The 16,349-nt window shown below is 36.7% G+C and overlaps 1 protein-coding gene across 1 annotated transcript in view; it reads right to left on the bottom strand.

Moving 5' to 3' along the window:
* Positions 1-1,789: 1,789 nt before the first annotated feature.
* LOC134755034 (uncharacterized) overlaps positions 1,790-16,349 on the bottom strand; it is a 35,697-nt gene continuing 21,137 nt past the window's right edge. The window contains exon 2 of the mRNA XM_063691512.1: positions 1,790-1,929. Within this exon, the coding sequence (XP_063547582.1) occupies positions 1,790-1,929 (140 nt within the window). The remainder of the gene's footprint in view (positions 1,930-16,349) is intronic.

Raw genomic sequence — 16,349 nt, 5'->3', positions numbered from 1 at the left:
GTTCGCTGCATCGTCCAATTTAAACCATGTTTATATGCGTGCATATCTTGGACATGTATTTTAATAACGAATCTACTTCGTGTTATATTGTTATTTTTGTTTTAAGGTGTTTGAGGAATAAAAACCGGCCAAGTGCGAGTCAGACTCGCGCACCGAGGGTTCCGTACTTTTTAGTATTTGTTGTTATAGCGGCAACAGAAATACATAATTTGTGAAAATTTCAGCTGTCTAGCTATCACGGTTCATGAGATACAGCCTGGTGACAGACAGACGGACAGCGGAGTCTTAGTAATAGGGTCCCGTTTTTACCCTTTGGGTACGGAACCCTAAAAATGAGCGGTTTTTATTTATTTACATGCATTCCTGTTGCTAGGAAGGATTTGGGATTATACTGAGCAACTTTTACTATGGGATCAACCACGAAATCGCTAAAAAAGAATACCCTTTAGAAAATGGACCAGCCAAAGTGTATGAAACAGCCAATTTTTTTTCGCGATTTCCGGGTTGCTCCCACAGTAAAAGTTGCTCAGTATAATCCCAAAACCTCCCTGGCAACGGGAATGGACTTATTTTTTAGCCACCGTGTATAATAATAGATAATGATCGAATGTCATACAAATAAAGATCGAAGATTTACAAATGAGAATACTAAATCTGTGTACCTATGATGTACTAAAATCCGATTAAGATTTAACAACTGTTACGAATTTAATCTTTGATACGACATACGACCTTGATTCGCTACCGCTGATGCGCCAGGGATGTTGCGGATGCCGATTTCTTGACATCCGCGGAAGCGAATGCGGATGCGGATGTCGAGATCGAGATTAGGCACATAAAAAACGTCAAATATAACACTTTAGTAATTTTTATTTAAAAAAAAAACGATTTTTTTTTATTTGAACAAGAATATAGGTGCCCCACAATCGCATTACTATACTAAAGTCTAAATAAAACAAACTTTTCACTTCTTGTCGCTGATCATATGTTAAAGTGCTCGATCGACGAATCACAAAAACGAAACGAGATACCTATTGGCTAATGACGAAATTACCTAGCACTTACGTCGCCGCCAAGACGTTCCTGTACCTACCTGTTCCACATCCGCATCCGCATTAAGCTCCGCATCGATTTTATGCGGATGCGGATGCGGATGCGGATGTTGAAAATAATGCGGAAGTTCAGCGGTTGCGGATGCGGATGCGAATATTCGCAATATCCCTGATTGGTGCATACGATAAGAAGTAAAAATCGTGCGTTTGATGCGCGCCAATCACGAAAACGATAGTCAAGGTCATATTAAAACAGGCTCGAATAGACTCGGCCTCCTTTTCATTACGAAGAAAGAAAGGGTTCAAGAAGCAGGTATTTAGGGTTCTCAAAGGTGGGCAACGCATAAGTGGCTCCTCTGATGTTGCTTTATGTCCAAGGGCGGCGATGACTGCTTCCCATCAGGCGGCTCGTCTGCTCGTTTGCTGACTATTACATAAAAAAAAGGACATGAGTCGTGGAATTCATTCATTCATTCATTCATTTATTCCTTTATAAAACATAGTTTTACATGTCGAATACAGTATTTCTTATTTACAACTATTTACATCTAAGTTACATAGCAAAAAACATCAGTATGAATATAATATTAGGTATAAGATAATTATGTCGGGTAGGTACAATTATTATTTATAGGTTTAAATGATTACAGTAAGTTCATATAAGTATATCATATCACATAATTATGGTTAGTTAAATTCTTATTTTATATTTCTATAGCTTGGGATTGTGAACCAGTTCAAGAGTGCATGCCGTCAAAAAATTCGTCAACAGAGTAGTACGCTTCAGACATAAGTTTAGCCTTAAGTTTATTCACGAAACCTCTTTTACCAGTAGCACTTTTAATCTCTAAGGGTATGTGGTTATATATCTTAGGGCCTATTGAGTGGAGACAACAGTCTAACATCAGTTTCGACTTTCGAATATTTGTCCCACATTATTCATTTCCTTCCGTGTTCATTTATAATTTCATTTCTCAATTTCATGCTCCAAGAGGCCGAAAAAGTCTATTTCTAATTTTCACCACACTGCTAAAATTGGTGCTGTGCAAACAGTAGGAAGGACCGAACGGATTCAGTCCAGAGAATTGCGAAAAATAAAACGGGTATCGTATTTGTGCTACATCGCCTGCAATAAAATGTGACGCAACAAACTATAAAAGCAAGGAATCTTTCGCTATTGGTTGCTGCTTAGCAATTTGAACATTTAATAACCCACTTTATTTAGCTTTACCGCATTGTTTTAGGGTTCCGTACCCAAAGGGTAAAAACGGGACCCTATTAGTAAGACTCCGCTGTCCGTCTGTCCGTCTGTCTTTCGGTCACCAGGCTGTATCTCATGAACCGTGATAGCTAGACAGTTGAAATTGATGATGATGTATTTCTGTTGCCGCTATAACAACAAATACTATAAAGTACGGAACCCTCGGTGGGCGAATCCGACTCGCACTTGGCCGTTTCTTTTTTTAGCCACCGTGTATATAATTCTATATAGGCCGCGAAATATAGAATTGCCGGCCGAGTGTTATAGAATTGTAGTATTCACTCAAAGCTGTCAGTACAAGTGTTCAAGTTAGATTTGATATCTAGTTTCGTTAGGGTTCACGCACACATTACTATCTGGCGCCGTCTAAACTTATACACAAGCTTTCCGCGTCCAAAGTTAACTTAAAGATATTGTCCAATATTTTAATAAAATGGGGCATTTTCTATGAAATGGGACCTTATTGTCGATGGCGCTTACGCCGCACAGCGTCGCGAGGCATTGTATTTTAAATATATCGGAGCATCGTTAATAATGGCGTCAGCGCCCTCGACAATAAGGTCCCTTTTTATAAAAAATCAGGGCTCGGAACCGGTATTTTTTAAAAACCCCGAAATAGCCCAATATTTTGAATTTTTTTATGCTCATTACGTACGACTGAATCATATATTTAGGAATAGTAGATTGTGTCACAAGGGAGCAAAATGACATATTTACGGCGAGGGCGTACAATTGAATCCTAAACGAAGCGAAGGATTCTATAATAGAATCCTTAGCGTAGCGAGGGATTCTAACATAGAATCCTGAGCGTAGTGAGGGATTCAAGTGTTAACGCCCAAGGTGAAAATAATTTTGCTACCATGTGGCACATACTGCTTTTCACATCACCTATGAGAAAATTACATACATATAATTAGGGTTCAAATCATTATTATTTTAAGCAAAGATCGATACGGACAGTGCCAAAAATATGTATACACGACCTTAGTATAGGTACATACTTCTGGCACTGTCCGTATCGATATTTTCAGACGTGACTGTACTGACAAATTAAAAGTACCTACAGCTCATAATTATGTACCTAATATCTTTTCAAAGACAGCAGCAAACACCTAAAATGATACAATGAAAATCAAGTACATTATTTTTGTAGATTTTTCTGGTAACAAATTAGCTCTTACCCCTTTAAACCAAATCTTCGGAAGAACACTATGAAGAATGACATCACTTATATTTATTATTATAAAGTTATTGATTTAAACTACGTATTTACAAATTTATACACAATACAGAACCGCATAATTATGCTTTGTGAAACATTTGTACAAAACTTTTTAAATATAAACTTTTTAAATTGCATAGACAAGTATGGCTGCGTTTAAGGAGACCTAAAATGTCAAAATAAAAATTAAATTATTAAACTAATGTTTTTTTACGTTTCTTTGTAAATATTACTCTAATTAATTAATTTACTTAATTTAAATGTGCTATTAATTAATTTAAAATACGCTAATAACATTTTCATTTCTCATGCTCTGAAAGAGGGTCATTGTTGTTCTAAAAGGTGCGCAGAAAATGATACGTGTCTGCACTAGAGCATTTTACGTTCGAAGTACGATATTTTTAATTTTTTTACGATAAGCAATTGAAATTTGAGTTTAAATGGATTTGTTATACAATTTCCATTGTGATACTTGACTCTCCATTCCATAAATAACGATACTTTTGCCTGAATTTTTAATTGAAAGTTCCCTCAATAAATACTATAAAAATGTATTATTCGTCATGTTTTTGAAAAAACACATGCATTTTACTTTCCTCGTATTCGAAATGAAAAGTAGAGTGTTTAACTCGGGTGAAAGGCATCATTTCTGCCTCGGACTATTGGCGCTCTCACTGCGTTCGAGCGCCAAGACACCTCGGCAGAAATGAGTGCCTTTCATCCCTTGGTTAACAATCTACTATTATTGTTTACAATTACAACAAAATATTATTTAAGATAGAAAAATTGTATGCACGTAATCGATTTTAAAGAAATTGTAATCGATTATATGCATACTAATTTCATATGTCTTTGTGTCAATATTTCATACTGGCAACAAAATGTCCTTGAACAGAAAAGTGCCACTTTGATCCCTCCTAGCAGGGAAGAAAAGTTCCCTTTTCGAATAGGTGATGTGAAAACAATTTTGCATTATTAAAACGTCCCATTAAAAATGAAATTATAAACAAAAGAACGAAAAAGAACGTAATAATACCGGTATTTTTGTATGGAGCAAATACCGGTTTCCGACCCCTGTAGAAAATAGCACAAAATTAAATAGTGCTGTCATGAGCGGCGAACAGTATAAGCTTTAACAGTTTTAGGGGTCCCTATTTTGTCAGCTTTTATTATAATTTAATTTTAATCTATTATTTAAGAATAATCTAATTTTAAAATTGATTGTTCATTACGTACGCTTTAGAATGTCCGATTCAGTTAGGAGTTCCAGCTAAATTGGACATACAATTTTAAAATTAGGTTATTATTAAATAATAGATTAACTAGAACCCTAATGGCTCAACAATCACGGAGCGTGACTGTATATGGGGCATTTTCTATGAAAAGGGACCTTATTGTCGATGGCGCTTACGCCACACTGCGTCGCGCGGCATTGTATTTACATCGGAGCATCATTTATAATGGCGTAAGCGCCATCGACAATAAAGGTCCGCTTTTATAGAAAATACCTCATATTTTGTTTTAGTAACATCGAATGATCGAGTACTTAGAGACAAAATAATCATGATCAAGCCTTATAATCAGAGCCCGGAATTCTCGTAGCATTTTTGAGTTGTCATAAGGACCTCGTTTATCGACTTCCGATTATACATATGTATATCGATAAATACAGAATACAATATGTAAAATATGATTACTAGTAGTAAACAACACGCAGTTATAAGAAACAATAAAATATTATTATTTTAATTTCTATTTATAATTTCCTAAATGTTGATATCCAAAGGTTATCTCGAAGAGATCGCTCATTCGCGATAAGACTGCGTGTTGTTTACTACTCGTAATCATATTCTACATATTGTATTCTGTATTTATCGATATACATAAATATGTATAATCAGTAGTCGATAAACGAGAAGTCCCTATGACAGAGCTCAAAAATGCTACGAGAATTCCGGGCTCTAATTATGTCCAACAGCACATAAAAGGGGACGCATATTAATGGTTGATGGCTCTGTCTCTTTACATTAATATTTCTAAGCGAAAACAATCTCCGTCGGTTGGGCTGAACAAGTATGCTCGAGCCTTTATCTTAGCAATCTGCTAAGCAGTGTACACTCCCGCTCGGCCAACAATGTATTTGCATCACGACAATACGACGGCTGCTTTTCATTACAGATAACTCGGCCGGCAATCTTAATTCCTGGCGCAGTTGCTACTTGATGTATTTTGATATTACCTTATCCTACCGACTAAATAAATAAATATAATAATAAGATAAGATAAGATACATTTATTGATAAAATTGTACAAATTTTACACGTCAATTCAACCATACTATAATATACAATGTCAACCATATAATTATAATAAATGTATACCTCATTACAATACACAATTTGTGTTCGTAGTTCTATTGATAAAGTTCATTTATACAATTATTATATCTATTTATTAAACATTCTCAGTTTTTTATCTAATGTCAGGGCTTATTACACTTCCTTAAAATAAATTCATTCACACTGTAGCAACACAGGTCAAGCAACATTTTTTTTAATTTTATTATAAAATATTTTATCGCTCGCCGAGGTAATTATGTCACTAGGTAGGGTATTATAGATCTTGACACCTAGGACAGCGAGTGACTTTGGAGCTTTAGCGAGTGCGGTGCGGGACAAGTAGCAGGTGTGCACCACGGGTATTTCTACCATGACACTGACCGCGCGTTGTGTATTGTTTAAGATTAGACCTCACGTGTTGGCAGGCCATCAATATGAAGATACAAGGCAGAGTGAGAATTTTATGCTGCTTAAATAATGCTTGGGCTGGATGATCGTAGGGCTTACCAGATATAATTCTAAGAGCACGCTTCTGTAGTTTAAACGGTCTGTCACAGTCTGCTGACGTACCCCATAGTTCGACACCTTGGGTTAAGATTGAGTGAAAGTACCCGAAATAGGCAGTTCTGAGGTTGTCAGCTGTCAGGGTGGGTGCCAGTCTGGATAAAGCAAAACAGGCAGATGCTAACTTGTCGCAAACTGCGTCTATATGGGGTGACCATGTCAAACCTGAATCCATCGTGAAGCCTAGATATTTCACCTGATCAACTTGAGGTAAGTTAATATCATTTATAACAATATACACACACACATTCGTTATTTTTACGCAGTTTAAAGTGAAAGTGAAAGAATACATACCTTAGATACAGACACACGGAGGAACAAATGTGGTATTTTCTATAAAAAGGGACCTTATTGTCGATGGCGCTTCCGCCATTATAAACGATGCTCCGATATAAATACAATGCCGCGCGACGCTGTGCGGCGTAAGCGCCATCGACAATAAGGTCCCTTTTCATAGAAAATGTCCCAAATATGAGTGATGAAGATGAACACAGACGTTTTGTTAGATTTAATATAGTCTATATTTCGCTGTATTGTATATATTATTTTATCTATATTTTGTATACTGTTTAGTAAAAAACGAAATAATTATTGGTTAATATCCCGAAACCGATTTTGTAACAGGTAACACACACGTAAGTGAAACCGCTAAGTTAGTTAAGTTAATATCTCTCACGATAGTTTAAATTCGATTAGGTAACACACACGTCCCATTTTTTTATAAGTATTAGTAACAATTAAATATACTTATAGGTATTTTGTTACTTTTATGCAAACATTTCTTACTCCTACCTAATCCGATAAAAACTATAGGTATAACATCGAATAATGGGGATGCAGAGACACATTTTTTTAAACCGGTATCGATACCGAGTCTAGACCCGATTTTCGCCCTACATTTCTATTACCGACTCGGCATCGCTCAGATATTATTCCTTTCAAAATACCAACTTATACGTCAAAGAAAAATAATAGCTTCTCTTCCAAAATCCACGCTTATCAAAAAGAAACCTTTTATTTTCGGGCGCTTACGAGTTTTTTGTTCAAATGCCTTGGCAATCGTAAGGGGTGAAATTGAAAAAGGTCGTAAAGGACGTGTGTGTTAAGGTGGCGGTAGGGTTGAGGAGTTATCTCAGGTGGCTTATCCGCTTGTCAAACCCAACGGCCATTATAAATCTGAGGAATCATTCATCTCGGAGTCGCTGGAGGCGCCTAATTTAAAGGTGGCGCCTTGAGGTGTTCTTGAAGACGTGACGATGTAGAAATGAATGGGGAATATATTAATGATAACTAAATACATAATTATAACTACAAATGTGCCATTTTCAACCAAAAGGGTACTCATTGTCGCTTGTCAGTAAGGCGCTATTTCCATATAGCTTCAATTAGAAATCAACCTTATCAACAAGCGACAATGTGGTACCGTTTGGTTGAAAACGTCACAAGAATGTACACGATGAAACCAGGCCAAGCATGATGTAGTAAATCTTTTAAATGAATATGTACATTTTCAAGCACTTTTCCTTAAGGGGATCCAATGCCCCAATGACCTTCGATCGGAAGCCCTTAGTTTTCTAATGTTTTTTGTAGCTTATCATAATAACAACAATGGCTTTAAGCAATATAGTATCCCATATTTACTTCAAAGTTCATTGTTTTCGAGATATTTGGCATCAAAGTTGAACAATTTTAGACCAAAAAACTGGTTTTCTGGCCATAACTTTTGGGTTAATTAGTTTAAAATTAAAACCTTAGACACATTTTTAGAGACGTCATAGACGAACCCAAATATGTAGATTTCGTATCTGTAAGATCCTTCACAGCAATCGAGATACGAAACAAGTGTTTTTTTAGACAATGTTTAAAATAATCATAAATAAATAAGTATTCATTTCTTTCAAAATCCGGTAGACAAAAATTGAGATAAAAGATTGAAGAAACGATAGCCGTTTGTCTTATAATTCTATATGTAGTGCAAAAGTAGGAGATACGATTCAAAACTTGTCAAAAATCGATGAAAACCTCAGGTAGCCCCTTAATATTTTTTGGTTATCAAACTACATAATAAAATTAGAAACATAATATAAAGTTAGGTTGTCTATGACTTTGAGCGTTATATATTCCACAGTCCCTATATTTTTTGACCACGGTCTTCTGACAGTCTTTACTCTTTACCTAATTTTCCAGTTAAAAATATTTTATTATTTTAATTATATAAACTGATTGTGTTCAGATTGAGACAGTTCTGAGATACAGCCTGGTGACAGACGGACAGACAGGCAGCGAAGTCTTAGTAATAGGGTCCCGTTTTTAGGGTTCCGTACCCAAAGAGTAAAAACGGGACCCTATTACTAAGACTCCGCTGTCCGTCTGTCCGTCTGTCTGTCTGTCACCAGGCTGTATCTCATGAACCGTGATGGCTAGACAGTTGAAATTTTCACAGATGATGTATTTCTGTTGCCGCTATAACAACAAATACTTAAAAGTACGGAACCCTCGGTGCGCGAGTCCGACTCGCACTTGGCCGGTTTTTTACCCTTTGGGTACGGAAACCTAAAAATCACAAGAAAAATAAGACTAATATCATAGAGTAACTTATACTAGAGCGTTACTGTCATAGTAAATTTTGTAACCCCAGTAAATTCACTGCCATATGTCGACACACTTTAAAACTAAAAATGAAGATTTATAAAAATACGATAAAATGTATTTAAATATAGATAAATGATTTTTTTTATTTGCATTAATTATTTTTATGATTTTGACCCATGTTCTTTCACTGATATGCGTTAAAATTGTTAAATAACAAACGAAACCGTCAACGCCATCTATACGACTGTAGGCCAAAGCTAGTAGCGCCCTCTGAACGAGAATCAAATTTTCTTGATTTTCGAGGCACGTTTTTTCCTTAGACTGTATCTATCTATTACGGAGTTATATCTATCTTTGCTAATGTTCAAGGGCAGACTCCAAACAAAACCTTAAAAGGTTAACGCTCTATTTATTGTAAATTATTTCTTGGTAAAAATATTATTTTTATATTTTACTTGGGAGAAGTTGGGCACCAACGTTGTTAGGGCTCCCAGCGGTAAATACTTTTGCCAAACCTGATTTTCAATGAACTGGAATATCGATAACGAGGTTTGGTCTTTGCAATAAGTTTTACTAATGATCACTGACAAAGGGTTCCCCTCATCTGGCATAATATGTGGCATTTCCTATAAACAGGAGAAATGTCGCTAACATTTGTATAGTGGTCTACAATGGACTCCCGGAGGACATAAAGGTGCTCGAGGGCAATTTTTTTTAAGCGTCGCCTGACGAACTGGCTTCTAGACCAGTGCTACTATAGCGTAAAGGAGTACCTCGACCGCGGTTCAGTTCTAGGATAAGAATTGATTTTCGTGCCTCTAGGTTAGAATTAGTTTTGAATGTATTATTATTTGTACAAAATTGACATTTTAATTATAAATTTGTATTAAGCTTCATTGATATGTTATTTATTTTTATTATTTTTAAGATTGATTTGATTTGCACGCTTGCATGCAGGCAAGATACACAGTACATTTATAAATATGTAACATCCCATTACTGTATCTAAGCAAATAAATATTTCTGATTTCTAAAAAGGGACCTTATTTTCGATGGCGCTTACGCCATTATAAACGATGCTCCGATATAAATACAATGCCGCGCGGCGCTGTGCGGCGTAAGCGCCATCGACAATAAGGTCCCTTTTCGTACAAAATGCCCCATATTGTTTGACAGAAATACAATTCGCATAAAACGTATCGCAGAAAACTTTTAGTCGAATGATACTTTCGTATAAATATATACTTGCCATAATAGTCATTTCGCATAATATTCATTTGGCAGAATTTTCTAAGTGGTTTATAGGGTTTTCTGTCAAATAATATTATGCGAAAAGAAATTCTGCAAAGTAATATTTTGCGAAAAGCAGCATGCCAAAAGTATTTCTGCCAAACGACATTTTGTACCAAGTAACATTATGCAATACTAAAATATGTGAAAAAAAACTTTCTGCAACACAATAGGGAACCAGTGACAAAGGTACGGGGATTTTACGTCGCTTCATAAAACACTTGTGAAATAGTTATTTTCGATACAAGTGCGGAAAAGAGGAAATTCGAAACGAGCGGCGATAAATTAAAACACGACCGCAGGGAGTGTCTTAAATCGACACGAGTTGCGAATTACCTATTCGCACGTGTATCGAACAACGTTTTACAGTACATATGGCCCTTTAAACTTTCGACATACGCACAAAAAGTGCACGTTCCGCACTAGTGCGAGAAAGTAGCACCATATGTACTGTAAATGATAGAAAATGTCAAACTGTAACATTTGTCCGCTTTAAAACCATCTGTCAATCGTATCCTAAAACAATCATCACTAGATCCCGCTTTCATCTGCGTGAGATCCCTTTGATGTGTTCAAATGTCGTATCTATAAAACTAGTATCACTATTTATAGTGCACTTTTTTTTTTTTTTTTTAATAATAAATAAATTATAGGTCATTCTTACACAGATTGACTAAGTCCCACGGTAAGCCCAAGGAGGCTTGTGTTATGGGTACTCAGACAACGATATATATAATATATAAATACTTAAATACATAGAAAACACCCATGACTCAGGAGCAAATATCTGTGCTCATCACACAAAATAAATGCCCTTACCGGGATTCGAACCCAGGACCATCGGCTTCACAGGCAGGGTCACTACCCACTAGGCCAGACCGGTCGTCAAACTTGAGGCGCAGACAACGCATTAAGTGGCCCACTGACTATTAGACCGCCGGACGATATCGGCCTGTCAGTTGTTCGGAACTGTCCAATTTTTATTCTAACTTCCGGCGGACTGCTATTAGTCAGTGGGCCCCTTTACGAAGCGTTTACGAAGAATATAATAAGTTTGTCAATTTCATTTTTTAAACATAATAGATTAGCTTCTGTCCGCGACTTCGTCTGCGTGGAATGATGATGATGGTGATGATAATGAAGACAAAAAATTAAAAAATGATAACAACTAGGCAATGTCCTTCTTTAAATCTCAATAATAACAAAATTTCATCTAAATCGGTTCAGCGGTTTAAGCGTCAAGTGGTAACAGACATTCTAAAAATGCTTTCGTATGTTCGGATGTTCTCCCCTGCAGGTGCATTTTTAATCTCAATTGATTCTCGGGAAATTTTGTGAGCGGTAGTTAGATTTTTTTTTCCCTTTCGATCTTTAACGCTGCGCTTCGATCAGAGATGTGCGAGAATGCATTGCGAGGGATGTGTTGTTAGGAACCAATAGAATCACTGCACGTTGAACGAGGAAAACAAATGAAGTGAAAATAAAATAAAATAAAAAATAAAAAAAGTGATTCTATTCTATGGAATCTGACAAAAAAACTGGCCAAGTGCGAGTCGGACTCGCGCACGAAGGGTTCCGTACAATTACGGAAAAAAACAGCAAAAAAATCACGTTTGTTGTATGGGAGCCCCATTTAAATATTTATATTATTATGTTTTTAGTATTTGTTGTTATAGCGGCAACAGAAATACATCATCTGTGAAAATTTCAACTGTCTAGCTATCACGGTTCATAAGATACAGCCTGGTGACAGACAGACGGACAGACGGACAACGGAGTCTTAGTAATAGGGTCCCGTTTTTACCCTTTGGGTACGGAACCCTAAAAATGATTGATTCCAGTGATGAAGATGATCTAACGCCTGTGGATGTTGCACCTTCCTCGCTATAGTGAGGGGAAAAGTTTTGTGTTATACAAGGGTGCAGTTGTATTTTACCCGCGAGTGTGGAATTAAAACAAGAGCAAGCGAAAGGAATCCTGAGCGTAGCGAGTGTTCCAACACACGAGAAGTAAAATTGAGGTCTAAAAATCATTTGAGAAAATTCATACTATACTCGTAGCTGCTCCGAGTACCACCGATCTTATATCTCGGGGTCTGCTCGTCAACAGCTTATAAGATAAATTGAAACCACTCTCGGCTCATTGCGTTACGATCTTACGATACAGGATGGGGCACTAAAATGTGCGGTTTCTCGACCTTGACACACGTTTTGGGCGACACATTCTACACTATACCACAGAATAACTAATAGTACTACCGTACAGAAAATTCACTCCTACTCAAAAGCCAGATTTAGGTACAAAATTATACCTACACTCGCCGCCTGCAAGCAAAATTGAAACTTATAACCGCGCACGAACCGTGAATCTTCTTTGCGCGCCGCAGTTTTATGACCGAGCTGCGAGTGTCGGCACGGGGTTGTCACTTGACAAGTTTTTGTACCTATACCTACTGATTTATTATTTTTAAGATAAATATGTAGGAATTACAAACGTAAACATGAAATTTAGGTACTGTAATCCTAGTGTATATTTCATTTGATGGCGTGAAGTGACGTATGTACGCGTTTCTGAGAAAAATCAAATTATGACTAACGAAAATGTGGACAAACAATACATTATGAATTAAAACTATATGGGAAACAATAGACCCAATTATTTGACTAGGACTGGACCCTACAAATTTGCAAATATAGTTATTTGTGCAACAAGAGAGGAAAGTTGGTTTTTCTTGCGAGTGTTTATTTTGAGTCCCGAGAAAGCGAAAGATTCTATAATTGAATCACGAGCGAAGCGAGTGATTCTAAGGTAGAATCTTGAGCGTAGCGAGGGTCTCAAAAACACGAGATGTAAAATTGCTCTCGTGTTGCACACATAATTTTTCACCTCAGTATTGAGAACATATTAAAGGTTAAAATGTATTTCGAATTACACAGAATAAACAGAAAAAAAAAAGTATTATAATATGTACGATACGATAAGATACGATACGATACGATACGATACGAGACGAGACCGGACCGGACCGGACCGGACCGGACCGTACCGTACCGTACCGTACCATACCATAAAAAAAAATGTAATAAAAGTATGAAGTTCATGGCCTTCACTAAATTAAAAAGTTACATTGTTTCACTCCCTGGAGTGAGGAAAGTCGCACTTTCCTCACTCCAGAGAGTGACGAAAGTAGGCTTGTTCGAGCTGCTGAGGTGAAAAAGTTTTTTACCCATTGAAATACCGGATTCAACATACGCTTACTAAGTTTATAAATAAAGGCGCGTTAAGGAAATCGAGCTACTAATAACATTGTGATATCAAATATATTGGCTCAGTGGAGGCAAGGCGAACAGAATGGAACCACAATAAGTGTGTCGGAAACCTTACGAGGACGATATTAGGAAAGTTTCCGTTATCAAAGGGTTGACATTCTGCGATAGTGAGAAACGAACGGTTTATTTGGATATGTAAGTGGTTTTTGGTTAGGTAAAAGTGGTAAAAGTTTCATAGTAAATGTAGGGTGTTTTTCAAGGTATGGCTAACTCAGCGAGGTACAAAAGTGTGGTGTTAGTTGGGAGTACCAAATTTTTTTATATTCAATTTCACACGCTTTAATCAAGGGCCAAAAATTTCTCCTTCTGGCAGGGGCGTAGCTAGAGGATATGGCGCCCGAAGCAGTCGCCAAATTTGCGCCCCCCTGACGACTGACAAAAGTTTCCCTGCTGCTACCTTTTGCTCATTTTAGCGCCCCCCCCCCCTTGGATGGCGTCCGGGGCACTTGCCCCCTCTGCCCCCCCCCCCTAGTTACGCCACTGACTTTTAGCCTTTTAGGAGTTTTTAATGTAAACATGAGCTATCGATCAGTACGTGTAAACTGTCGAGTGAAATAAATTAACGGAATTAATCATCCAATCATGATTGACGCGATGTCGCAATCAACTAACGGATTAACGCTTTAACGAGCGTGTCCGGTTCGGATCGGGTCGGATAGTCAAAGCTGTACAGTGAGCAGCAGATAGCAGCGGATGAAACAACTGCCAGCGGATGCCACCCGGTTGGTGATAAGGACAAAGCATGGCACTATTTTTTCTTGCCTCTTATAGGAATCGCAATAAGATATTTCTCTATCAAAGAGTGTCAGGCCCTTGTTTGCAACACTCGCGGCTTTTGTTCTATTTTCTTTGTTTTGCGTAGGTGTATAGCTTGTAGTAGCCATCAGTTCGATTTTCAAAATTGTTCTAATTTCGCCGGGTTAATAATGAGATTTGTATTCGTATGAAAAATTGTTCCATAATTAATGAGGGCTATCGTTTTTTTGCTCACCAGTTGGCGCCTCTGTTGATGATGGTCCAAAAGACTAAAGAACAGCTGTCAGTCATTGAAGTGACATTTTTTTTTTTTTTAATTTATTTTCAAAAAAGTATAACACATTTTAAACTTATACAAGTTTCGCCAAACTTGCGTTTAACGGCGAAATGGTGCATTCATTTTCAATGTTAGTACCTTAATCTAAATTTAATGAGAATTGTCAATGTCAAAACTTCAGCGTAGGAAAATGTTAATTAAAAATTGGAATTGTCTCAACTGACTCCACAAGACAGGCCTAGCCTAGTGTGGAGATCATAGGTTAATAAATCAATGTAAAAATTTTTGGTAAATAAACTATTTTTATTTTTTATTTATTTTTTTATTTAATGATTAACTTATATTACTAAGGTTAATGCTTTTATATTACATTAACAAAGTGTAAGTTGTAGGTATATATGTTGTTGTTATTCTTTAAGAATTTATTTGTAGTTTTACATGTATGTAAAATGTATGATTTTGGTGCAATAAAGGATATTTATTTATATTTATTTTGACATTTCGAACTATGGAAAAGACCACCATCTACACTAGCGCCCCTAGCGGCGAATTCATACGCGTTAGCCCTCATTGTTCCTACAGCAATAATGACTTACTTTAAGCGAGGTTTAGACTAGTAAGAACTTGCATGCAATTTACGTTCCATTGCCGACTTCTAAGGTAAAGTGCATTCAAAAGTTTGATCAAATACCGCAATGTAATGAAAATTGCATGCAAGTTCTTGCCAGTCTACACCTCGCTTCAGGTGAAGTTTGCATGATATATAATTGGGCAATGTGATGAATGTGTGAATTGGGTAATTGGGAGAGCATGTGGTGTAAAAACTGACTTATATAACGAGCCGAAGAGTTTAAAAGGTTCTAACCTGTGAAATATGTCTTAAAAGACCTTTCATTCTACCCTTCGCCGTAAGCGATCTAATCAACAAAGCCTGATCGAGCGTGAAATAGTTGACTTGCCAATTTTCCCACCCAATTAAGGACTCAATCAACTCTGCGACGTCATGTTTATTCAAGCTGTTAGAGCGTTTTCACATTGTACGATCAGATATCGGATGTCGGAAGGAAGTAAAATGTAAGATATATGTGTTTCTCTGTATTTATTTATGCATTTAAGACGGTTCCCTGAGCCAGAAGGCGAAAAATCTCCTTTTATGATCATGTTTTTCTAAGAGGCGTTGATATTCGTAGACGTGGAAAGAATATATGTGGTTCTTGACTAAATTATCTTTAATAACATAGCTTCCGATACACGAATTATGACACTTCGCTTGATACAATTAATTCCCAAAGTAACCTCTAATTCGGACTTTTAATCAAACATTCTTAACTTAAGTAGTAATTTCAAAGCTTTCGCATTTCGATATTGTAAGGTAATGTTTTTAAAATAAATAAAAATCGACAAAATTCGATAAAAATTTACACTTGGCGCGCATGATCTTTCCCGTTCTTTCTTGCGAAATGTGACAGTGACAGCGGCAAACCGATCATTATTACTAAAAACCGACCAAGTGCGAGTCGGACTCGCGCACGAAGGGTTCCGTACCGTTACGGAAAAAAACAGCAAAAAATCACGTTTGTTGTATAGGAGCCCCATTAAATTATTTATATTATTTTGTTTTTAGTATTTGTTGTTATAGCGGCAACAGAAATACATCATCTGTGAAA

This window comes from Cydia strobilella, chromosome Z (genome assembly GCF_947568885.1).
Source record: "Cydia strobilella chromosome Z, ilCydStro3.1, whole genome shotgun sequence".
Classification (NCBI taxonomy): domain Eukaryota; kingdom Metazoa; phylum Arthropoda; class Insecta; order Lepidoptera; family Tortricidae; genus Cydia; species Cydia strobilella.
Note: the sequence above shows the minus strand (reverse complement) of the source record. Positions and strands in the feature narration are given on the sequence as shown.